Source organism: Scyliorhinus torazame, chromosome 1 (assembly GCF_047496885.1).
Source record: "Scyliorhinus torazame isolate Kashiwa2021f chromosome 1, sScyTor2.1, whole genome shotgun sequence".
Taxonomy (NCBI): Eukaryota; Metazoa; Chordata; class Chondrichthyes; order Carcharhiniformes; family Scyliorhinidae; genus Scyliorhinus; species Scyliorhinus torazame.
Window position 1 is genome coordinate 399,713,740 of NC_092707.1, and position 25,020 is coordinate 399,738,759.

The window sequence follows — 25,020 nt, forward strand, 5'->3', positions numbered from 1 at the left end:
TCCCTGCTTCCACCATCTCCTCTGGTAGCGAGTTCCAGGCACCCACTACCCTCTGTGTAAAAAAAAAAAAAAAACTTGCCTCGTACATCTACTCTAAACCTTGCCCCTCGCACCTTAAACCTATGCCCCCTAGTAATTGTCCCCTCTACCCTGGGGAAAAGCCTCTGACTATCCACTCTGTCTATGCCCCTCATAATTTTGTAGACCTCTATCAGGTCACCCCTCAACCTCCGTCGTTCCAGTGAGAACAAACCGAGTTTGTTCAACCGCGCCTCATAGCTAATGCTCTCCATACCAGGCAACATTCTGGTAAATCTCTTCTGCACCCTCTCTAAAGCCTCCACACCCTTCTGGTAGTGTGGCGACCAGAATTGAACACTATACTCCAAGTGTGGCCTAACTAAGGTTCTATACAGCTGTAACATGACTTGCCAATTCTCATACTCAATGCCCCGGCCAATGAAGGCAAGCATGCCGTATGCCTTCTTGACTACCTTCTCCACCTGTGTTGCCCCTTTCAGTGACCTGTGGACCTGTACACCTAGATCTCTCTGACTTTCAATACTCTTGAGGGTTCTACCATTCACTGTATATTCCCTACCTGCATTAGACCTTCCAAAATGCATTACCTCACATTTGTCCAGATTAAACTCCATCTGCCATCTCTCCGCCCAAGTCTCCAAAAAATCTAAATCCTGCTGTATCCTCTGACAGTCCTCACCACTATCCGCAATTCCACCAATCTTTGTGTCGTCTGCAAACTTACTAATCAGACCAGTTACATTTTCCTCCAAATCATTTATATACACTGCAAACAGCAAGGTTTAGCGGAGATGTACGAGGCAAGTTTTTTTTTTTACACAGGGTAGTGGGTGCCTGGAACTCGCTGCCGAAGGAGGTGGTGGAAGCAGGGATGATAGTGACATTTAAGGGGCATCTTGACAAATACATGAATAGGATGGGAATAAAGGGATACGGACCCCGGAAGTGTAGACAATTTTAGTTTAGATGGGCAGCATGGTCGTCGCAGGCTTGGAGGGCCGAAGGGCCTGTTCCTGTGCTGTACTTTTCTTTGATCTTTGTTTTTTCTTTCTTCTTGCGATGTGCAATACCAGCATTTTTTGCTAACCCTAATTGCCTTTAAGTTGGGTGGCTTACAGAGTGGATCATGACAGAGGCCTGTTAAGTGTCAACCACATTGCTATCTTGGGCGTCTTTAGATTCTTTTTGTCCACTTGCTAGGTTTGTTGGTCAAATTCAGGAAAGCTTGAAATATCAGGAAATAGTTTCCAGTGATCTAAAATCTCTCTTGCTTTTGAATGGACACCGGGTAGCACAGTGGTTAGCACTGTTGCTTCATGTCTCCAGGATCCCAGTTCGATTCCCGGCTTGGGTCACTGCAGAGTCGGCACGCTCTCCCTGTGTCTCCGTGGGCTTTCTCCGGGTGCTCCGGTTTCCTCCCACAATATATGGGGCTGTTTAGCACGCTGGGCTAAATCGCTGGCTTTGAAAGCAGACCAAGGCTGGCCAGCATCACGGTTCAATTCCCGTAACAGCCTCCCCGAACAGGCGCCGGAATGTGGCGACTAGGGGCTTTTCACAGTAACTTCATTGAAGCCTACTTGTGACAATAAGCGATTTTCATTTCATTTCATTTCAAGTCCCGAAAGACGTGCTCTTAGGTAATTTGGACATTCTGAAATCTCCATCTGTGTACCCGAACAGGCGCCGGAGTGTGGCGACTAGGGGCTTTTCACAGTAGCTTCATTGCAGTATTAATGTAAGCCTACTTGTGACAATAAATATTATTATTATTATTATTAATCAAAGTCAGATTTTTCTTCAATTGGATAGGACTTTAAAAGAATTTTGGCCGCACAGTGGAGAATTATGTGCTGTATAAAAGTACTTCAGGGAAATGAACAGGACTTTTTTAATCAGCTCATTTAACAGATCACATAAGCATACATTATGGGTAATGTATACAGTAAAATATGTGGTCTTTGGAATGTCTTCACTCAGCAGTTAGAAAGTGAGCCATGGCCACATTATGCTGGCATGGTTTTCGTGTAATAATCTTTTCCTTCCTATTTTATGATGCAAGCAACAGAATTTAAAGGATAAATTGAATAATTCAAATTGATTGAATGTTCCGAACGAGCCCTAGAGTACAGACCAATCCACCTTCCGAATAAGAAGCCAGAAGTTACATTTTTAAAAAGCTGATCATTGATCAATTCTAACCTCATGAGATGCCTTGTCCTTCAAGTTTTTCCATTTATAAAAGTATTGCTCATGTGGAGCCCCATCTTCCCTTTCCCTGCAACTGGCATTGAAGGCTAATACATAGCTCTACGTACATTCCCCTGTATGCAATCTGTTTTTGATGTAGAGAAGTGGTTTATGCCGCAGAGCATTGGAGCAAGTGTGGGGATGTGGCAGGCAAAGTAATGGGGTTAAAGAGGCTGAGCAATTTGTGTAGTTTAAACTTACTTGCATCTGAATTGGCACTGGTGCAGCATCCCTTGAAGGGATTTATTAAAACTTCTCATGTAGTTCAAATTGTTTAAATTGTCGGATGGAAGTCAGCTTTCAGTTTAGACATGACTCCACAATGTAATTTACTAAATATGAGGATATTAATCTGCTTGCAGATAGTAATTGTATCGTGCAATGCAAATTACGCTGCCTGGAGCGGAAGATGTCATGTCTGAAATCCACAGTGATTTTCACTGGCATGTTGCTTCGAAAGCTATGCAAAGTGTAACTTATAAACAGTGAAGTTCAGCTCCCATTACAATTCTCCACCATCAAACCCCTTTTAAAAATCAAATCATTATGATCAACATCCCTCTTTGCTTTGTTTTATCAAGGGAAAGTACAGAGAAATGTTTTCACTTACAAGTGCATGGAGTACTGAGGCTGGAGAGGAATGGTACAAAATTGTTTTAAGTGTGAGCCCACCAGAATAACCTGCATGGCCTCCCCAAACAGGCGCCGGAATGTGGCGACTAGGGGCTTTTCACAGTAACTTCATTTGAAGCCTACTTGTGACACTAAGCGATTTTCATTTCATAGTTACAATGACTGCTTCCCCCCAACAACACTTTCAGAGATTCATGTCCCACACCCCCTACCTTTCTTTCTCAGAAATCATATATTTGTAAAATAAGAGCTCACTTGCTGGGAAACTTCACTGATGTGGGCAGTACGGTAGCATTGTGGATAGCACAATTGCTTCACAGCTCCAGGGTCCCAGGTTCGATTCCCGGCTTGGGTCACTGTCTGTGCGGAGTCTGCACGTCCTCCCCGTGTGTGCATGGGTTTCCTCCGGGTGCTCCGGTTTCCTCCCACAGTCCAAAGATGTGCAGGCTAGGTGTATTGGCTGTGATAAATTGCCCTTAGTGTCCAAAATTGCCCTTAGTGTTGGGTGGGGTTGCTGGGTTGTGGGGATAGAGTGGATGTTGACCTTGGGTAGGGTGCTCTTTCCAGGAGCCGGTGCAGACTCGATGGGCCGAATGGTCTCCTTCTGAACTGTAAATTCTATGATAATCTGCATCAGCTTGGCTGTGGCGTATTTGCCAAAATGGGATGGAGGACTGAGTTTGCAACATGTACATGCCAGCGAAGCAGGAGCAGACTGGAGGAATTTCCCGGCCAAAGACTATGTGGGATCTTTGCTAAAAGGAAAACTGCAAGGTTCTCTATTCATCACAGCAAGACCCACAAGCAGTGTGACGATGACCAGATCATCTGTTCAAGTGTAGGTGGCTCTGGGATAAATATTGGCCACGCCACCCCTGTGCTTCAAATAATGCTACTGTATCTTTTACATTCAGCTGAGAGGGCAGACACACAGCACTTTTGACAGTGGAGCACTCTCAGTACAGCACTGAAATGTCAACCCAGATTGTGTACTCGTTCTGGCTCAGAGGTGAGAGTGTTACTCACTGAGCTATAACTAACGTCTCTTAACATCACGTGGGCCTCAAGGTCTCAGCAGGAATTTGATACAGGGACAAAAAAAAACAACTGCACCTCCCTCCTGAAGGCATGTGCTCTGGCTGTAGCGCTCTCAGTTTAAATCTAGGTTTGGGTTGTTTGCCTTCTGGCATGTACCTCTGTGCAGCATTATTTATTTTTTGGGAAGTTCTCATGATCTCTCGGGTCTTCACTGGCATAGAACTGCAAATAGTGTTTTCCACTTTTCTGACCATATGAAGTCAACGCCAGTCTGGCGAAGGGCATAATCTCAAAACAATAATTTGTCCGTCCTCCTGATAAATTTTTTGAAGATTTTACTCCAATCGAGCATTCTTTTGCAGCTTATCCCTCAGTTCAGGTCCACAGGTCCGGAAAGGGGCAACACAGGTGGAGAAGGTAGTCAAGAAGGCATACGGCATGCTTGCCTTCATTGACCGGGGCATTGAGTATAAGAATTGGCAAGTCATGTTGCAGCTGTATAGAACCTTAGTTAGGCCACACTTGGGGGTGTAGTGTTCAATTCTGGTCGCCACACTACCAGAAGGACGTGGAAGCTTTAGAGAGGGTGCAGAAGAGATTTATCAGGTTGTTGCCTGGTATGGAGGGCATTAGCTATGATGAGATGTTGAATAAACTTGGTTTGTTCTCACTGGAACGACGGTGGTTGAGGGGCCATAAGACCATAAGCCGTAGGAGCAGAATTAGGCCACTTGGCCCATCGAGTCTTCTCCGCCATTCAATCATGGCTGATATTTTCTCATCCCCACTGGCTGAAGAAATTCCTCCTCATCTCTGTTTTAAAGGATCATCCCTTTAGTCTGAGAAGGTGTCCTCTGGCTCTAGTTTTTCCTCCAAGTGGAAACATCCTCTCCATGTCCACTCTATCCAGGCCTCGCAGTATCTTGTAAGTTTCAATAAGATCCCCCCTTATCCTTCTAAACTCCAGTGAGTACAGACCCAGAGTCCTCAAACCTTCCTCATACGACAAGTTCTTCATGCCAGGGATCATTCTTGTGATCCTCCTCTGGACCCTTTCCAAGGCCAGCGCATCCTTCCTTAGATATGGGGCCCAAAACTGCTCACAATACTCCAAATGGAATCTGACCAGAGCCTTCTACAGCCTCAGAAGTACATCCCTGGTCTTGTATTCTAGCCCTCTTGACATGAATGCTAACATTGCATTTGCCTTCTTAACTGCCGACTGACCTTAAGAGAATTGTGAACAAGGACTCTCAAGTCCCTTTGTGCTTCTGCTTTCCGAAGCATTTCCCCAATTAGGAAATAGTCTGTGCCTAAATTCCTGCTTCCAAAGTGCATAACCTCACACTTTTCCATATTGTATTCCATCTGCCACTTCTTTGCCCACTCTCCTAGCCTGTCCAAGTCCTTCTGCAGCCTGCCTTCATCCTCAATACTACCTGTCTCTTTGCAGATCTTTGTATCATCTGCAAACTTAGCAACAGTGCCTTCAGTTCCTTTCTCCAGATCATTAATGTATATTGTGAAAAGTTGTGGTCCCAGCACCAACCCCTGAGGTACACCACTAGTCACTGGCTGCCATCCTGATAAAGACCCCTTTATCCCCACTCTCCGCCTTTTGCCAGTCAGCCAATGCTCTATCCATGCCAGGATCTTACCCTTAACACCATGGGCTCTTAACCTATTTAACAGTCTCCTATGCGGCATCTTGTCAAAGGCCTTCTGGAAATCTAAATAAATCACGTCCACCGGTTCTCCTTTGTCTAACTTCCTTGTTACCTCCTGAAAGAACTCTAACAGATTTTTCAGACATGGCCTCCCCTTGACGAGGCCTCCCCTTGACGAAGCCATGCTGACTCAGTCCTATTTTACCATGCACTTCCAAGTGCTTCGCGATCTCATCTTGAATCACAAGCTCTAAAATCTTACCAATGACCGAAGTCAGGCTAGCCAGCCTATAATTTCCTGTCTTCTGCCTCCCTCCCTTCTTAAACAGTGGTGTTACATTAGCCACCTTCCAGTCCTCTGGGACCCTTCCTGCCTCCAGTGATTCCTGAAAGATCATCACTAATGCCTCCACAATTTCCTCAGCTATGTCTTTTAGGTCCCTGGGGTGTAGCCCATCTGGTCCAGGTGACTTATCTACCTTCAGACCTTTCAGTTTCCCCAGAACCTTCTCCTTAGTAATGGTCACTGCACTCACCTCTGCCCCCTGGTTCTGCTGGAGCTCTGGCATCCCACTGGTGTCTTCCGCCGTGAAGACTGATGCAAAGTAACTATTCAGTCCGTCTGCCATTTCTTTGTTTCCTATTATTACTTCTCCAGCCACATTTTCTAGTGGTACAATGTCTATTTTTGCCTCTCCCATGCCTTTTATATATTTAAATAATCTCTTCCTATCTTCCTTTATATTACTTGCTAGCTTGCACTCATATTTCATTTTCTCCCCCTTTATTGCTTTTTTAGTTGTCCTCTGCTCGCTTTTAAAGGCATCCCAATCCTCTGGTTTCCCACTAATCCTCGCCACTTTGTGTGCCTTTTCTTTAGCCTTTATGCTGTCCTTGACATCCCTCGTTAGCCATGGATGCCTTGTCCTCCCCTTAGCATGTTTCCTCCTCCTTGGGATGAATTTCTGTTGTGCCTCCCTAGTAACCCCCCAAAACCCCTGCCATTGCTGTTCCACTGTCTTCCCTGCTAGGCTCCTTTTCCAATCAACTCTGGCCAGCTCCTCCCTCATGTCTTTGTAGTTACCCTTATTTAATTGTAATACCGTTACATCTGATTACAGCTTCTCCCGCTCAAACTGCAGGGTAAATTCTATCATATTGTGGTCACTGCTCGCTAAGGGTTCCTTCACCTTAAGTTCCCTAATCAAGTCTGCCTCATTACACATCACCAAATCCAGAATTGCCTGTTCCCTAATAGGCTCTGTCACAAGCTGCTCCAAAAGAACATCTCTTAGACAGTCCCCAAATTCCCTTTCTTGGGATCCTCTACAAACCTGATTTTCCCAGTCCACCTGCATATTGAAGTCCCCTATGATTATTGTAATATTGCCTTTTTTACATGCCTTTTCTATCTCCTGATTTATTTTCTGCTCCACATCCTGACTACTGCTAGGCGGTCTGTACATAACTCCCACCAGGGTCTTTTAACTTTTGCGATTCCTCAACTCTACCCACAGAGATTCTATGCCTTCTGATCCTATATCGCTCCTTGCTATTGATTTAACGTCATTCCTTACTAACAATGCAACCCCGCCCCCTTTGCCCATCTGCCTGTCCTTTCGATAGGACATAATATCCTTGGATATTTAGATCCCAGCCCTGATCCCCTTGCAGCCACGTCTCTGTGACGCCCACAACATCGTACCGGCCAATTTCAATGTGCACAACAAGCTCATTTACCTTGTTCTGTATGTTGCGCGCATTTAGGTACCACACCCTCAATCCTGCATTGGCCACCTTCATTTTCACACTCTTCTCAGTCACTGTACCCTGTACTGTGGCCCTTTTTGATTTTTGACTATGGCTTCTCTGCCTTACACTTTCCCCCTCACTGCTTTTTGCTTCTGGCCCCTCAACGGAGGTTTTACTTCCCTCAATGGAGGTTGAGGGGCGACCTGATAGGACAAAATTATGAGGGACACAGACGGAGTGGATAGTCAGAGGCTTTTCCCCAGGGTAGAGGGGTCAATTACTAGGGGGCATAGGTTTAAGATGCGAGGAGCAAGGTTTAGAGGAGATGTACGAGGCAAGTTTTTTACGCAGAGGGTAGTGGGTGCCTGGAACTCGCTACCGGAGGAGTTGGTGGAAGCAGGGACGATAGTGACATTTAAGTGGCATCTTGACAAATACATGAATAGGATGGGAATAGAGGGATACGGACACTGGAAGTGTAGAAGATTTTAGTTTAGACGGGCAGCATGGTCGGCGTAGGCTTGGACGGCCGAAGGGCCTGTTCCTGTGCTGTACTTTTCTTTGTTCTTTGTTCCTTTCTCCTTCCTATGTTTTTTCTAGCTTCCCCTGTTAAGTTCAGCCACTCCGTGTGGCACTGAATTCTACATTGTAACCACTCCCAGGGTAAAGACATTTACCCCCTGAACCTAAATCACCCTTTACTTTCTCATTTGACTGGGTTTAATTTTTATTTCTTGACTGTAGTCATTAAGCGAGCCAGCTCTTTCTGCCCTGCATTTCACTCGAGCCCTCTAGAGACTTGCTGACTTTGGAAGGGGGTCTTTTTGTTCCAATGTAAGGACCAACTCAAATATTTTGATTTTTGAAGACCCCTGTGATGCCCATCCACTGGCTAATGAACCAATGAAAGCAAACGCTGGAAAGCGTTTTTTATTTAGAAATCTCAAGCTCTTGCAATCCCGCCCAAGAGCGTTCACAATAAAAACAGACCATGCTGGAAATACTGAGCAGATCTGATGGCATCTGAGAAGAGAGAAACGTGGTTAACATTTCGAGTTGAGTATGGTGACTCTTCAGAGCAATGTTGCTTGTGTGTCTGATCCAACAATAACAGTTTGTTTTCTAAAGTAGACACCCAGTTTGCCATAATAGTTGTTTTGGCATGTCAGGGTGTTTAGCTAATTTACTGAATCCCAAAATGGACAAAAAGGAAGGGGCTGCTTTTTAATGAGATGACTTTTAATTCGGGTATGCGGAGACTAGAGAAGTTAGAATTGGGAAGAAGATTAATAGAGAATTTAAATCAAAATTGAGGGGTATTGGTAGGCGAGAAAACTTTTCCACTGGCACAGGGTCAGTAACTAGAAGATAATTATTTCAGATAATTGGCAAATAAAGCCAGGGTGGGTTTTTATTTTTAACTCGGTGAATTATTGAGTACTGATTGCAGAGGTGCTGGGTGTAGATTAAAAAATAACTTTCAAAAAGGAATGGGATATGTGCTTGGAGAAAGATTTTGCAAGGCTATGAACTAAAAGCAGGGGGGTGCATCGAATTGGCCACCCATTCAGAGAGCTGGCACAGATCTAATGGACCAAATGGCCTCCTCCTGTGCTGTAATGCTTTTCATGACGCTTGTCAAACATCCAATTGATTACTTTGGTGAATCATGTTTAGCGACTGTTCTCGTGATAGGTTTAACACAGGGCACAGCAGCATCCCACAAATAGTAATGAGATAAATGGCCATCTAATTTTGTTTTTGCTACATTACATGTAAAAGCAAGAAAACGGTTTATTAAATTTGGGTTAGTGGTACTGCAATTGATTTGTTCCACTGGCATACTGGCCTTTTTGCATTGAAATTTCTGATTCCGTGAAATCCAATGATCGTTATTTTCCCATTGGGATTATAAACCGTCCAAATGGAAATGTCTGACTCCAGATTGGAGCTGCCTGCTCCTTTTTCTTTCCCCCGCAGTTTACGTTTGGCTTCACCGTTCACATTTTAACTGTTGACAGTTCCTGCAAACAAGTTTGTTCCACTGCATTTCCCTAGTTTTGTTCAGGTCAGCGACAGCATTGCCTGTGTCTGCTTGTGTGGGGCTTTCATATGACCCGTGCTACCAGCTATCTGTTCACTATTAATCTGAACCATCAGGGGGAAATAGTTCATGCGCAGCAAATATGTTCACAAGCCCAAGGGTCAGATACTCAAAATAAGGTAGGAGTTCAACTTTCAATGCTCGTTTGCTGCTTGGCTCTAAATTTGAGCCGTCTGGTTGTGACAGGTAGTCCAGTTCAGGAACTAATCCGCACTGCTTCAGTTGCTCACCTCAAACCAGCAGTTTTAACAGTTTTACAAAGTGCAAGTGGACTGCTCTCCCCTAAAGTGCATCAAATCTTGTTTTTTCTAAACCAATCTCCTTTATGTCATGCAGTATTCCTGAGAAGGTTAATAATGGAGTCTACCCCTCACTGCTCATGGGAGTGGTGGGTGGGGGGGGGTGCGGGGGGGAAGTGACGTCTGTTCATGCTGCTTCCGGCTGGCAATGATTGAAATCACAGGTACAACCAGATCTGCTCAAAGAGAAATTCTAGAGTATCTCTGGTCTTCACAATGCTGCTGTGTTTGCACCATTATCAGAAACCTGTAAAAATAGTGGGGCTCAGACCATGATTGGTTATTCTTGTGGCCAATTGGAAACCCCAACTCGCGTTAAAACGTAGGAATTGCGGCAGTTATTGACACTCAATGAGTTAATAGCACCATGTGACATAGCACTGGGCTCTAACACCGCTTAATTCATCACCAACCCTTTGGGAAGCACAGCTAGCTCACTCAATCACAAATCACCATAGTGAGTCGCAAAGTGCTTATGGCCATTTTCACTTCATCATCTTGTTTAAATATTTTACTGAAAATGATGCATATAAGAAGGAGGAATGGAGGGGGACTTGCACTATGAATGTTCAAGTTTTATTGAATTTTAAAGCAACTATTGAAAAGAAAGAGATATAAGGGGCATGGCATAGTGGTTAACACTGCTGCCTCACAGATCCAGGGACCCAGGTTCAATTCCAGCCTCGGGTGACTGTATGGCGTTTGCACTTTCTCCCCGTGTCTGCATGGATTTCCTCAAGGTGCTCCGATTTCCTCCCACGGTCCAAAGATGTGCAGGTTAGGTGGATTGGCTATGCTAAATTACCCCTTAGTGTCCAAAGGTTAGATGGGATTACTGGGTTACGGGAATAGGGTGGTGGCATGGGCTTAAGAAGGATGCTCTTTCAAGGACCTGTGTAGATTCAATGGGCTGAATGGTCTCCTTCTGCCATGTAGATTCTATGATTTACCTTTTAAAAAGAAAAGCATTGTGGTAAATGTGTGCCTTACATTTTTGATCATAAAACAGTGACTGTACTTAAAAAATAAAAGACTGTACCTAATTGACTCTGCGATGCCTTGAGTCATCCTCATGTCATGAAATGCACAATATAAATACATTTTTGTTCTTATAAGTGCATCTTATACAGTAGACCAGGTTTCCACTTACGTTTTGCCATTGATGTCCATTTTGTAGCTGCTGGCAGGTTGTGCCAAAGTCAAAGACTCATTGCTACCCAAACGTGGAACTAAAATCAATGGTACCAACTTTGCACTTTGGAAAATAGGAACAATAAGGTGCTTAAGGTGCCTTTATACAGAGGGCACAATCTAACCAAAGTAAAATGGTTCTGTTCTGGGTGGGATTTCCTGGCACTACAAGCACTGGGAATGACCCCACTATCTATTGGCACTCTGTTTTGTTTTCATGCCCCGATGGGGAATGCTCCCCCCGAGGCCACACTTAGCAGAATTTCCTTCACTGATGAGCTCCGATGCTTAGAGCTCCTCTGTGCAAGAAGGGGTCAGTACGCCATTTTTAAATGGTGCCCAAAGATTGCGACCCCCCCCCCACCCCACCAAAACAACCACTGGACTCCCTCAACTCCCCAACGCACTTGTCAGAGATCCTCAGGCCTCCCGCACCCCACAACATACGGGCAGCACACCCTGAGGCCCAATCCCTGGCATGGGCACAATGGCACTTATAACCGGGCGCCTCGGCAGTGTACCCTGGCACCTCGGCAGTGCCCCCTGGGCGCTTCGCCAATGTCCCCTGGGTGCCTCCACAGTGCCACTTGGGCGCGTCAGCAGTGCCACCTGGGTGCATCGGCAGTGCCACCTGGGCGCCGTGGCAGTGCCGGACTAGCATCTGGAGACAGACTATTCGGGGGGCCTCCAAACCACTTGGAGACCACCCCCCCACACAGGTGCCATTCCGCCTTGTCCCCCTTTATGGGGACCAGTACTGAACGACACTTGGCAGGCATCTCCTTGGTGAGGCCAGTAGATGCCGGGTGGCCAATTGTTCTGGCGAAGGCAGAGGTAAGTCAGCTTCTAAGCCCACTTCACCCTGCGAGATTGTCGTGTCTCGTGAGATGTGGTTAGATCTCATGAGATGATACGGCTGTCGAGAAGCCTGGGGGAGGCCTCTACCAGCCCTGACGCAACCCCGTTTGGGTGCATTGTGATCGGTAGATCGTGCCCAGAATGTTTACTGAATGTTAGGAAAACAAAGGTAGTTTTAAGGAATTTATTTTTGTATTGGTGAACATTGGAAATAAGGTATTGTTTTAAATATGTTTAATTTAATGCCCAGATGGGTAAAACCAATAGTTAAATACAAGCTGGACAAAGGCTGTATGTATGGAGGTTGGTTCCAATTCCACTTGTGATTCTATTGTGCTCAGTTAGATCTATGGCGTGAAGAATAAATAAACCAGTCGTGGTTTCTTTGCAACTGGGGCCTTGTGTGGAAGAGAAGCTTTTAAGTTTTAGTTTCGCTAATATGATGGCAGTTGGTGATAGGTAGTGAGAGAGAGGGCAGCTCTCACAGCTCTGCTAGAAGCAGTTCGTTTAGAAGACTATAGAGGGAACATCTCTCCGAGCATTGCTAGAAGAAAAGCCATACCATGGAGGAATGTTTAAGAAAACAAGTTAGTTAAGGAAACAACGTTTCCAAGACATCTGCGGTTGAAGGTGCTAGAATAGAGAACTGTTAAGTAAAGATCGACCGAGCTGAGAAGAAGGCTGAGACACTAGAAAGTTATCTGAAGTGATTTTCAGGTTTGAGATTTTACGACAGCCTATAGAATGTGGGTTGAAATAATTAGGAAATCGGTGGCTTAATCTCGGAGTTTTGTAAAAGCAGTTAGAACAAAGGAAACTTAAAAGGCAGCGGTATAAAGTCCTGGACTGGACTCACTGCTAAAAGTGGAATGGAAGCTTTGTTTAGAAGTGTAATTTGGAAAATCTGGTCTGGATTTTGCAACGCAAACACCACTCAATGAAGGCATTATCATGAGAGAAGATTTTAAAGTGTGTTTTTTGAGAGTGGAGTTTGGAAACTCTCGTGATCATCATCTGGGGAGATTGTGCGGAGTAATCCACAGACACTAACCTAGGTTCAGTGCATAGTGCATGTATTTGAGCACAGTCATCTTGTGTTCTTAACAGGGACCTTTTATGTTGATGAGACCATTGTAGCTTAAGATGCACTTTGTAATCAATTTTAACCTTTAAATCTGTGTATATTTGTTAAGCTCCGGGGGAGTAAAGGAACATTGTATGATCATCCAACTTTTCATGTTTAATATTTTTTTCTTGTTAAAATTAATTAGCGGTCCTGTAACTCTGTTCTTCCATGTTTTATATAACAGTTGTGGTCTTTTGAGCGAGTGTTCCATTCTTGGATCTTCCTGTCCCATTATAACATCAAATGGGATCGTACCACTGAGCAACCCAGGGCTGAGGCCTGTAGTGCAGGACAACACAGAGGGCAAATAGGGTCAGACAGAAGACAAAGTTAATTGAAAAGATGAGACGGATTGACACCCAAGTTTGGTTTCAAAAGTCTGTCAGCTGTAGGAGGATGAGAGAGAGAAAGATCTTTTTTCACACTGAATGCAGGTAGTTGAGCGATGTTGGCCAGGAGGTTCTAGAAAATAATCAGTTGAACTAGGACATGGTGGGGTGGCTTTTGATTTCAAAATAGTGAGGTAGAAGACTGTAGTGAAGAACTAAGGCTTGATGAGTCAAGGGCATGGGTTTCTGCTGATTGAAGAAATCAAATTCAGCAAATATTAAATGGCATTCTGATATTTTTTTCTTTTTGGAGGGCAATTGATTCCATCAAGGTTTCCATGAAAATTGTAAACCAGTAGCTTGCTTTTATCTGCATAATTCTGATGAGGTGTGCCTGAGCGCGAAAGACCATGAAAAGGCTGAAGTTGAAATGTCATCACCTGTGTTTTCAAAATCCTGCGATGTCGACTTTTTTTTTTTGACAATGCTCATATAGGCGGGCCTACTTGAGACAGTAATGGAATTACTCTTCTCGACTCTGAGAAGTGAAGGGAAGGGGCAGGTTTGACGAGCTGCAGGGTTGCTGAGGTCATGTGAACTTGTGTGTGCAGAATTTCATGAGCAGTAATGAGAAATGCAGGCTATTTATGTTGTCCCAAGATTGGAAAGAACTTGCAATCCGTAAATCCAGACACGGGGGTAATTTGGAAGGACAGGTTGAACCAGCTGTGCTCATAACCCTGGAGAACAAGTCTTGAAGCAGATTTATGGTGCAAATTTTGTTGCACCGTATTGGAAAAAGTATCTTTTTAGTTGTAACCCTCATAAGCACCCTCCCTTCATTTGTTGCAAATCACATGGCCATCTATTTTTAGGTTTAAGGGTAAGAGCACCAAAGCGCAGGGTAGGAGACAAAGCTGCTGTCCATCTGGCTATCCCCAATGCAAATACCTCACAATCATTCATTCCCTTAAATACTTATCCAATTCCTTAAATATTCCCACACTATCTGCCTGCATTTCCTTCCTCAGCAGATCATTCCACATTCTTCCCCACCACCTGTTAAAAGTGGTTAAATCGAGACCGCTTGTGTATCATTCTTCTTCCAAAGTTTGATTTTATGTCCTCTGGTTTTAGAGATTGAGGCACCAATCTTGACTGGTTCAGTTCTTTATTCTGGTTCAGTTTATCAATTCAGTTCAGAATCTTGAGTATTTTAACAAACAATATATTTGTGTTACATATTACCAGTTGTTCCAAAGTGCTTTTACAGCCAATTAAGTACTTTTGTAGTCCAGTCACTGTTGCAGTGTAAAGAACGTAGCAGCCAATTTATACCCAGCAAGGTCCTACAAACAACACTGAACTGACTGATCAGATCATCTGTGGTCATGTTGTTTGGTTGAAGGATAAATGTTCACCAGGACTCAGGACCTGGATTTCTTAAAAACACAAGATATGGGACAGGCTTAGACCATCTGGCTCGCAGAGCCTTCTACACTATTCACAACGATCATGGAAGATCTTGGGTTTTATCCCCACTTTCCTGACCAAACCCTACCCCCATATCCTTTGATTTCCTGAGAAACCAACTGTTTATCCCAGCCTTAAATGTATTTAATGATGGGACATGTACAACTTTTGAGATAGAGAATTCCAAAGATTCACAATTCATTGAGTGAAGTAATTTCTTCTCATCTCAATCCTAAATGATTGGCCCTTGAGACTGACCCCATATTTAGAATCCACAACTAGCAGAAATGTGCTCCACACTATCAAGCCTCATCAGAATTGTGTATGTTTCAATGAGATCGCCCCCTCAGTCTTCTAAACTCCAAAGAATATAGGTCTGATTTGCTCAGCCTCTCATCGTAGGACAACCCGTCTCATCCTAGTTTAGGGAACCTCCGCTGTACTGCCTCCAATGCAAGTATAACCTTGTTTAAAAATCTTTAATGTTCACATTGGACAGCAGTTGGCGTATTGGTTTCATGCCTGAATTGGCTTTAATGTTGAACTGGAGCGTTGACCTGGATTTTGTTTTCAGTCTCTGAAGTGGGACGCAGAGGGGCATACTACCAACTAAACCACTGCTAATTTACAATTTATCTCCGTGCCTCTAAAACAATCTCAAACATTTCAACCTCTCCTCTAGTTGATCCGACTTAAGAAAGTGTTTTGGGTGCGGCCCATGACCATAACATTATTTCTTAATGTTGAGGTATATTCTGCAGTGCTCTTCGCTCCAAAGCAGCAAGCTAAAGAGCAAATTTGAGGTGCAGCAGCGCATGAGCTGCCAGCTAGGGTCGGAACCTGTCAGAGCTAGAGTGATTGTCAATTTGTGCCTGAGGTGTTGATAAGGATATATTTGGCTTGTTTTTCCGATGCTTCCTGGACTGACTGTCGACATAAGTAGGAAAACTGAAATAGGAGCTAGGAATTAGCTGTTTCTTTTCCACTGTCCACACGAGAGACACTGTATTCATTCAAAACCTGCAATACAAGCCTACATTGCACCAGTCAGTCACCTTACATATGATACTAGAAACACGCCAGCATTGTTCAGGTAAATGCAATTTAGTTTTGGTGAGCACCTCTTTCAGCTCTCAGTATGGACAGTGGCAACTATTATTCTTGTCATTACATAAGACCATAAGACATAGGAGCAGAATTAGGCCACCAGGTCCATCAAGTCTGCTCCCCCATTCAATCATGGCTGATATTTTTCTCACTCCCCATTCTCCTGCCATCTCCCCATAACCCCTGATTCCCATGATGCCATTTACACTGATATTAACTATTGTCATCTCAGGGTTGTTTAGAATAAATAACTAGCTGGTAGTTTCTGTGACATTTTGGCCAATGGATTCTGCAACGCAGTCATTTTGTTATCTGGTGAATCTTTGCGCTCAGCAGGGTAAAAGGATATTACTTCTGCAATTCCCTCTCCACAGAGTTCTCCAAGTTGAGGATGGACGGGATGGTGTAAATGCATGACTCTCTTCACCTGATGATGGATTTAGTTCTGCCCCGTTCTTCAATGATTGATGGTTAACAACAGGAACTTTGATCGCTATAACAACTTTAACATAGTAAAACACCCCAACGCACTTCCCAGTCGCATTATCAAAAAAAATCAACATGGAGCCATAGAAGGTGATAGTAGGACAGGTGGTAGTAGGACAGGTGGCCAGAAGCTTTCTCAAAGGGGCTGGTTTCAAGAGGCTACGTGGTGACCCACCTTCTACATTTGAGTGTGTGCAAATAAACTAACCCTTTTCATTCTATCCTTTGAGTTCATCCTACCCCGAGTTATTAATAGAAAATTCGGTCACACCTGAACTGAGGAGTTAGGAAATACACTACTGTTTATGAAGGATGAAGCAACAAACCCTTTCTGTTTATGGACTGTTAGCAAAAGGTGAAATCATGGCTGTTAAAATTAACCCCCTTCCTGTCCTACACGATCAATCTATCTATCTATTCTACACGAACACGGTCGGTGTAAATATGCCTGCTCTGTTCTCTCCTCTGCTGCAATTCTCCTCTGTGCCTGGCCATATGGCTTTCACCAGGTTAACCTCCTTCCTCTTGATACTGCTTCCAGATCAAGGGTCACCAGGTCACATGGACCAGTATTTCTAATCATTCAAAAAAATTGTAATTGATCCCTTTACAATTGATGCAAACTCTTGAAAGGCCCTTTCACACATTCTTGAAACCAATTGCAAATTCCACAGACATTTTGAAGAAATACTAAATTTCCTTATTGCAATGCTTCTGGGACAAAAGCTCATGCCATTATTGTATTTGCTCCTCATGTCCATAAAAGATTATTGTTCCTGGGATGTTAGCTGTTTGTTGAATCTTCTGGGTTTTTCTTTTGTATTTTTCTGTTAGCTTACCACCTTTTTATGTGTGCAGGTCGCCTGTATGCCATGCAGTCTGGAATGAAAATTGATAGTAAAACGCCAGAATGCCGCAAGTTCTTGGTGAAACTAATGGATCAACTAGAGATTGTAAGTGTCAATTTAAAACTTATTCTTAGACCAGCTAATCTTGTGTCAGAGGACACCGTGGGCATTAGGATCATGTGACACAAGTATAAATACATTCTATTTTAAAGTTTGCATCCGGTACTTCACATCACAAAGCAATCATGGGGCAAATCAAGACCTAAAACGCTTCTGCTTCAAGTGGCACCTTTCTCAATAGTGCTGATGGGGACTGTGATGGAGGGAATTGCAGGGCCTTCCGAGTTGAATTGGTCAATTGGCCTTCCTCATCCCTTACGGAGTTATGTGGAGAACAGTGGGAGAAAGAAGCAGCAGCTAACAAATCTGTGGTTCAGTGTTCTCCATAATCACAGTGTCACTTACATGATCCCTTTTGGTTTGCGATGGCCTTCAAACAATCTTGGAAAATGTGTGATTAGCGGATCTTGAACATTAAATGAATTGCGATTTTTGTCTGTGACTGCTCTGTTGGTCTGTTTTTGTTTATCTCTGAATCTATTGGCAGAGTCGTAGTGGAAAAAGCATGTTTACCATTTTTATCACAGTAGGGCAATGGCAGAGTAGGAATATGGCACTCCTGTTGCTGCCATGTTGTAATAGGGGATGCAAACCTCCTGGTTCTAACAGCAACTTCTCTATTGCCTAATAACGTCAGTGAATGCAAGAGTGCTTCCTCCTGTTCCTCCTGAAGTCCCAGCAGAGACCAGTTAGCAAAACAAAACTGGACATAAAATGTTGCCATATCTCCACTTGAGCACCATTGTGAGGTGCCTTTGGTTATGATGTATGCAGTGTTCAAAGGCATTGTTCAGTTTGTTTCCAGCCTGTTCTTGAGCAGTTTGGTGATGGAGCTCTGCCTCTTAACGAGCATTTGTCTGTGTTTTACTGTATACTTAATGTTTTGAGCTCCCTACAGGTGGTAAATGTCCTTTGCAGAACTGTGTAGAGGACCTGAGCACCGGGCGTTATCACAATTGGGCTCTGGACAAGTCACACAAAGTGTAAGGAGTATAAATGACTAATACATGTTTACTGTAATGTAAAACTGAGAGTTATAAATCATTTCGTGATTTGTGATCTATCGGGATTGACCTTTCGGGCTTTAATGCAGATCTGAATATTGTTATGGGTCCGGGTTTACAGAACCCCAAAGTGTTTCATGGAGTTCAACCGACCCACAACTTTTCAAAGATAACCCCAAAAGACTACAACACTAAATAATCCTTCAAACTGTTACTTTAAACATCCAAAAGACTTCAAACTTTCAAAAATAGGAGCACATTAGGTTACATTCAATATATTTATAGTCTTTGGATTGCAGAAATCAACAGACCAGCTCTGTGTTTCTTCCTGCAGCTCACAGCAAAACACACAGACACTGCCAGCTGCGTTCTCAAACTGAAACTCAAAAAAGCAGAATGAGCTCAGCTCCCCCCCACCCTCTGACATCACTTCAGTAATATGATCAGCTCCATTTCTTAAAGGTACATTGCTTAAACATCCATTTCTTAAAGGTACTCTCACGGGACAAGATTCAAACCCAAACTTTTGTAAAAACTTTCATTTGTGCTGGTTCATATTTTGAACTTGGGTGGAAATCTGAAATGCTTATAACCTAAAGATGAGCTATGGTGATTCTTTCCTGGGAACCACAGCAAATGCCCCTGTCCCAATTAGAACCTTTGTATTGCAGAAGATATATGACAAACTAACTTTTGGAATTTTCCAGAATTTTTTTTTATGCAACTTTAGACTATTGTGCTTCTAAGCCAAATATTGCATGACGTTTTCAAATGGCTGTACAACATGGAACTCCGAGATAAAATTTGTCTGGGCTGAGAAATAGCAGATTAACATCAAGTTTGAAGTGCAGAGAAATTAGAACAAAATTGTAACTGTAAACTCAGTACAGAAGTGATGTCAGTTGGCACCATCACGCATTACTATTGAGCTCAATAAACCAGGTCATTAATGGGCTAACACGAGAATGTGATCACGATGCCTCCTCCAGGTACCATTCCATAAGAAGCTATTGACGACCATGAATCTCCATTGGATTGCTCCATGGTTAATCTTGGCAAAGTACTGCAGTGGTTTGCTGTTGCCTTAGAACCATAAAAACGTTATGGTGCAGAAAGAGGCCATTCAGGACATCGTGTCTGCCAAAGTTCCAAGGAAAACCCCAGCCTGTCCAATCTTTCCTTGTACCTGCAATTTTCAAACCCTGGTAACATTTTTGTAAACCTCCTCTGCATTCTCTCCAGAGAAATTATGTCCTTCCGGTAATGTGGTGACCAGAACTGTATACAAAATTCCAGCTGTGATCTCACCAGCATTTTATAAAGTTCCATCATTACATTCCTGTCTCTGTATCATATACCTCATCCAATAAAGGAAAACATTCTGGATGTTTTCTTTATAACCTTGTCTACCTGCCCCGCCACTTTCAGGGACCTGTGGATATGCACTCTTAAGGTCTCTCACTTCCTCAACCCCTATCCTTTGCACCCTTTTTAAATGATGGTACAATGTACGCAGATCTTCAATCCTCTGGTACCTTACCATTTCTAGTGAAGTTGAGAAAATCATCCACCAAGCATCCACTATTTCCACCCTGGCTTCCTTTAACTGCCAGAGATACATCACGGATTGCCTAATCAGAGCCATCACAGCCGAAGCATCCATCGCTGGGAGTTCATTGTATGTTTGGTCACTTCTTATTGCCAGGAGAAAGCGAGTGCAGTAGAGAATAATGTGATTTTATTTCTCCTGACTCTATTCACTGTTTCTGCCAGTCCAATTGTGGTCAGAACAATAGTTTGGCAGCCCCTGACTTTCGAATACTTGCAATACAGTCAGGTTACTCTTCATTAAAATGAGAACGCCATATTATCATTAGTTTAACAATTGCAGTGGTATCATGATGAGCTCAAACACGAAGAAAGCAGTTAATGTTCTCCATTCCCAAAGGAGGGATACGTTCAAAACCAAACCTGTTTGTTTCTCCATATGTAATCCTCGCTTTCATTAATAAAGAACCTGTTTACCTTCCCTCTCTATAGCCCAGTGTTTAATTTTTCTGAAAAATTAACCTGTGGCCAGGAATTCCCAGATTTGTGGTGAAATATCAGCAAGGATATTCATCAATTGTGGTCAACATTTTTTCCACCCTCGTAACTTGGTGCACACGTGTAGCTGGCTGTTCCTATAAATGATCGAGTGAGTTTAGATAAAAGCCTTAAATTTCCAGGTAGAGTAAAGCAGCAACAGCCATCGCCAGTGAAAGGGATCATTCAGCGTTTTCACAAGAAATGTAGTGTTTTTTTCATTTCTAGTCTCCATCACTCCAAAAAAGGAATTCAGCCATAAAAAGCGAAACAAAGATAATTCTGTACCTCTACTGAACAGTGATTGGCTACCAACCCATTTATATTGAGTTTTGTTTTGATAAAAAGGATCCTGTGGGGAGATCAGGCAAGTCCTTTGTAAGCCAGGGACAGTAGCAAGAAAGATCACTGAAGTTGGTTAATAAAACTGGAATGTGCACAATTTCTGTGCAGAGGGATATGGTGATAAGGTTGATAGGCGAGCAAACTAAACTGAATAAAAGATGGACTTTTTGGACCAATAGCCTGTTCCTAAAAGTTCTTCAATTCTCCCTCCTGGTATTTTTTGGCTGCATGCATAAAACTTTGCTGCAATTGGAGCCATGTTTAACCAGTCACTGCTATACCAGAGCAGCCTAATGAAGATCCTGAATTTTAATAGTAATCTTTACCAGTGTCACAAGTGGGCTTACATTAACACTGGAATGATGTTACTGCGAAAATCCCCGAACCATCACACTCTGGCGCCTGTTCGGGTACACGGAGGGAGAATCCAGAATGTCCTCGAAAGAGAAAATGCTGGAAAAGTTCAGCAAGTCTGGCAGCATCTGTAGGGAGAGAAAAGAGCTAACGTTTCGAGTCCGATGACCAGGCTTTTTAACCAGAATGTCCGATTCACCGAACAGCACGTCTTTTCGGGACTTGTGGGAGGAAACCGGAGCACCCGGTGCAAACCCATGCAGACACGGGGAGAACGTGCAGATTCCACACAGACAGTGACCCAAGCCGGGAATCAAACCCAGGTCCCTGATGCTGTGAAGCGACAGTGCTAACCACTTTTGGAGATTGTCTGCCAATTCATATCACCTACATGCCGCAGCAGCGTGTTCAGGATTGTAGCTTGGGGATTAAAATGTGTCGTCTCCTCAAATCCCCACTTCATAGTGGATTTGTGTGCTCCAGGAAAAGTAATAATTCTAGTTGCCCTGAGAAAGTGGGTCTTCTCGCAACGCATTAGGTACAGAATTGTAAGACTGCCTCAATGGTGATGAAGAAACTGCTATTTGCCCAAATCTGGTTTATCCATGACATTGCTGCACTTGATCTTCTCAGCAGTTAAGGTACTGGCAAAGCAATGTGCTGTTGAAGTAACATTGGTAAGTTGCTGTAGTCCTATAAATTGGACACACTGCTGTCACCGTGCTGTGGCAACGGAGAGAGTCGATATTTGGTCCAACAAATAGCCATTCATCAAAGTACTCTTTTCTGAATGGTGCCAAACTCCTTGAGTTATTTCTTTAAATATTTAAATTATATTTATCTCATTGAAAAACAATGAAAGGAAAATGGAATGAAGCATTGACCATTTCATTTTTCTCTATAATTCTTATCTATCTCCCTGCCGCCACACACTTTCCCTGACTAGCAGGGTGAGCTGAAGCCACAACTCTCCATGCTAGCCTCCCTGTGGAAAAGTCACCGACTTCTGAGTAGCATTTACTTAGTCCCAATGAGATTGCAGTTCACAAGGCCTCGTCAACAGCTGCCCATTTTGCACTGTTCCGTTGCTGTGTTTGGGTTTTGTTGGCTAGCCCCTGAACTTCGATCACGTGATGAAATGAAATGAAAATGAAAAATGAAATGAAATGAAAAATGAAATGAAAATCGCTTATTGTCACAAGTAGGCTTCAAATGAAGTTACTGTGAAAAGCCCCTAGTCGCCACATTCGGCGCCTGTTCGGGGAGGCTGGTACGGGAAATGAACCGTGCTGCTGGCCTGCCTTGGCCTGCTTTCAAAGCCAGCGATTTAGCCCTGTGCTAAACCAGCCCCAGTGCCATTTTCAAAAGAATAGATGCATTCAGCGCGGTGCCATGGCCGATATCTTTCCCTAGCAAACACAGATTAAAAGCAAAATACTGTGATTGTTTGGAATCTGAAATAAAAACAGAAACTGAAAAAGTGTCACACGGTCTCGAAGCGTTACCTCTGCTTACCCATACATGCTGCCAGACCTGCTGAGTTTAAGCAGCATTTTCTATTTTTATACCTGAAAGGGATTATCTGGTTATCTATCGCATGGCTATTTGTGGAACCCATCAAATTGGCTGCTTGATTTCCGATATTGCAACAGTAACGATGTTTCAAATGTTTTTGATGGTCTGACGTCAGGAAAGGTGCTATATAAATGCAAGTCTGCTTTTCTATCTTTATTATTTTAGATTTTTTTTGTGGGGGGGGGGGCGATTTATGGATAATCTTTCCTGTTCCACAATTCCCTCTTATCCCTCTTCTAATTTGATGTTTGGATCATTAGTTCTGGTTCTCCTGTGCTTATATTTAATCTTAACTGGATAGTAAACTATTTCATGTTTAATATTAAATAGGTTGGTCCTGTCATTTTCATTGACAATTGGTGCGACTAGCTGGGACAATATGGTTTTCTTTTATGTGCACGTGCCGAATCGTGAGAGCAGACCGTGCCCTGTCTTGTTTATACTCGTGGCATTGCTGCTCTTGATCTTCTCAGCAGTTAAGTTACAGGCAAAGGAAGGTGTTGCTGAAGTAACATTGGCAAGTTGCTGCAGTGCACCCTGTCAACTGTACACACTGCTGTCAATGTGCTCTGGGGATGGAATAAGTCGACATTTAGCCCAACCAATAGCCATTCTTAGGAAAGGTGCTATATAAATGCAAGTCTGCCTTCAATCTTTTCATTTTAGTTTGCCCCAAGCAATGTGAGCACAATGTTTTTTTTCCCACTATAATAATATAATAATAATCGCTTATTGTCACACGTAGGCTTCAATGAAGTTACTGTGAAAAGCCCCTAGTCGCCACATTCCGGCGCCTGTTCGGGGAGGCCGGTACGGGAGTTGAACCCGCCCTGCTGGCCTTGCTCTGCATTGCAAGCTAGCTATTTAGCCCACTGTGCTAAACCAGCCTCTGTGAGGGGACTCCTAACTTGTGAGGTACCATGCTATGGCAATCCGAGAATCCGAAAACTAATGCCAACCTATGCAATTTGTCAATTTGGGGTTGGTTGTTTTGACCAAGAATAATACACAGGATCCTACAACACTAGTATAGATACTTCGGCTTATTGCTCCTGCACTCTGGAGGGAAAATCAATCAAGTTTTCCCATTTTGCATGTCTGTCCACTGACCATTGTCACCTATGCAAATTGAGCCAGCTCATGCTGCAATGTCCTCTGTGCTTAATTAGACTGCTGTTCTTCACTGTGCAGACTCACACATGAGAAAGTTTTGGTCTCCATATTAAAGGAACATTTTACTTGCACTGGAGGCTGTACAGCAAAGGTTCACAAAATTGGTCCCTGGGCTGTGGGTTGTCCCATGATGAGAGGATTAGTTTAAATTGAACCACTATTCTCTGGAGTTGGTGGAATGAGAAATGACCTCCCTAAAACATAGATGATTCTGGAAGGGATTGATAGGGTAGTCGCTGAGAGATTGTCCCCACTGGTCGAAGAATCTAAAACGGGGGCCACACTCCCAGGATAAAGGGTTGTTCATGTCTGACTGAGAGAAGGAGAAATTACTTTACACAATGAGTTGTGAATCTTTGGAATAGTCTATCCCAGAGGATTGTGGATCTCACATCATTTAATACACATATCATTTAATACCGGGGTAGACGGACGTCGTGGTGCCTTGGGGCGTTAACAGATATGCGGAACCAGTGAGAAAGTGGAGTTGAAGCTCAAGATAGTATTGGCTGGTGGAGCAGGTTCAATGGGCCAACTGGTCTACTCCTATTTTTTTGTAGGAATGACCACTTGGCAAAGACGGTGAGTCAATGTGCTAGTGGGTAAAATGAAGCAAAATAAGAGCACCACCATCTTGCCCACTTTATGGGAACCTATCATAGACTGGAGGGTCAGTGCAGATTCAGTGGGCCGAATGACTACCGTCTGCACGGTAGGTTTTCCATGATTCTATCTGTCAAACGTGAAAACTTCCCCTTGCTCGATGTTTATATATGCAGACTTTCCAGCAAAATGATTGCAACTTGCTAATTTGGAGTGAAAATCTTTGTGGATTCCTTCTCACCTATCCCAAAGCACCTCACCAACAGCTCAAGGCTAAATACAACTGTTGCACTCGTACCTCCTTCCTGGTTAAGAACTGGAAGCATGCTCCAGAGCTGTCCTTAAACCAGGGTTCACCTCGTCTGCGTGCCTCAGCATCACACCAGCTGGTGTGCTTAATTAATGGTGAGCGTGCCGCCTCATCAGTAGATATTTTGAGTGATCCTTTATCGACTATCTAAACACGAAGTGCACCTGTGATGAATTGGAATTGTGTACCACAAATGAACAGGCTGCTGAAAGTTCAAATAGTGATTATCTAGTATGAGCTGTCAATGG

General features: G+C 43.5%; 1 protein-coding gene across 2 annotated transcripts in view; it reads left to right on the forward strand.

The window, feature by feature from the left end:
• vta1 (vesicle (multivesicular body) trafficking 1) overlaps positions 1–25,020 on the forward strand; it is a 205,085-nt gene that overhangs the window by 57,986 nt on the left and 122,079 nt on the right. For both annotated transcript variants that reach the window (XM_072513785.1, XM_072513794.1), the window contains exon 2: positions 17,214–17,308. In XM_072513785.1, the coding sequence (XP_072369886.1) occupies positions 17,214–17,308 (95 nt within the window). The remainder of the gene's footprint in view (positions 1–17,213; positions 17,309–25,020) is intronic.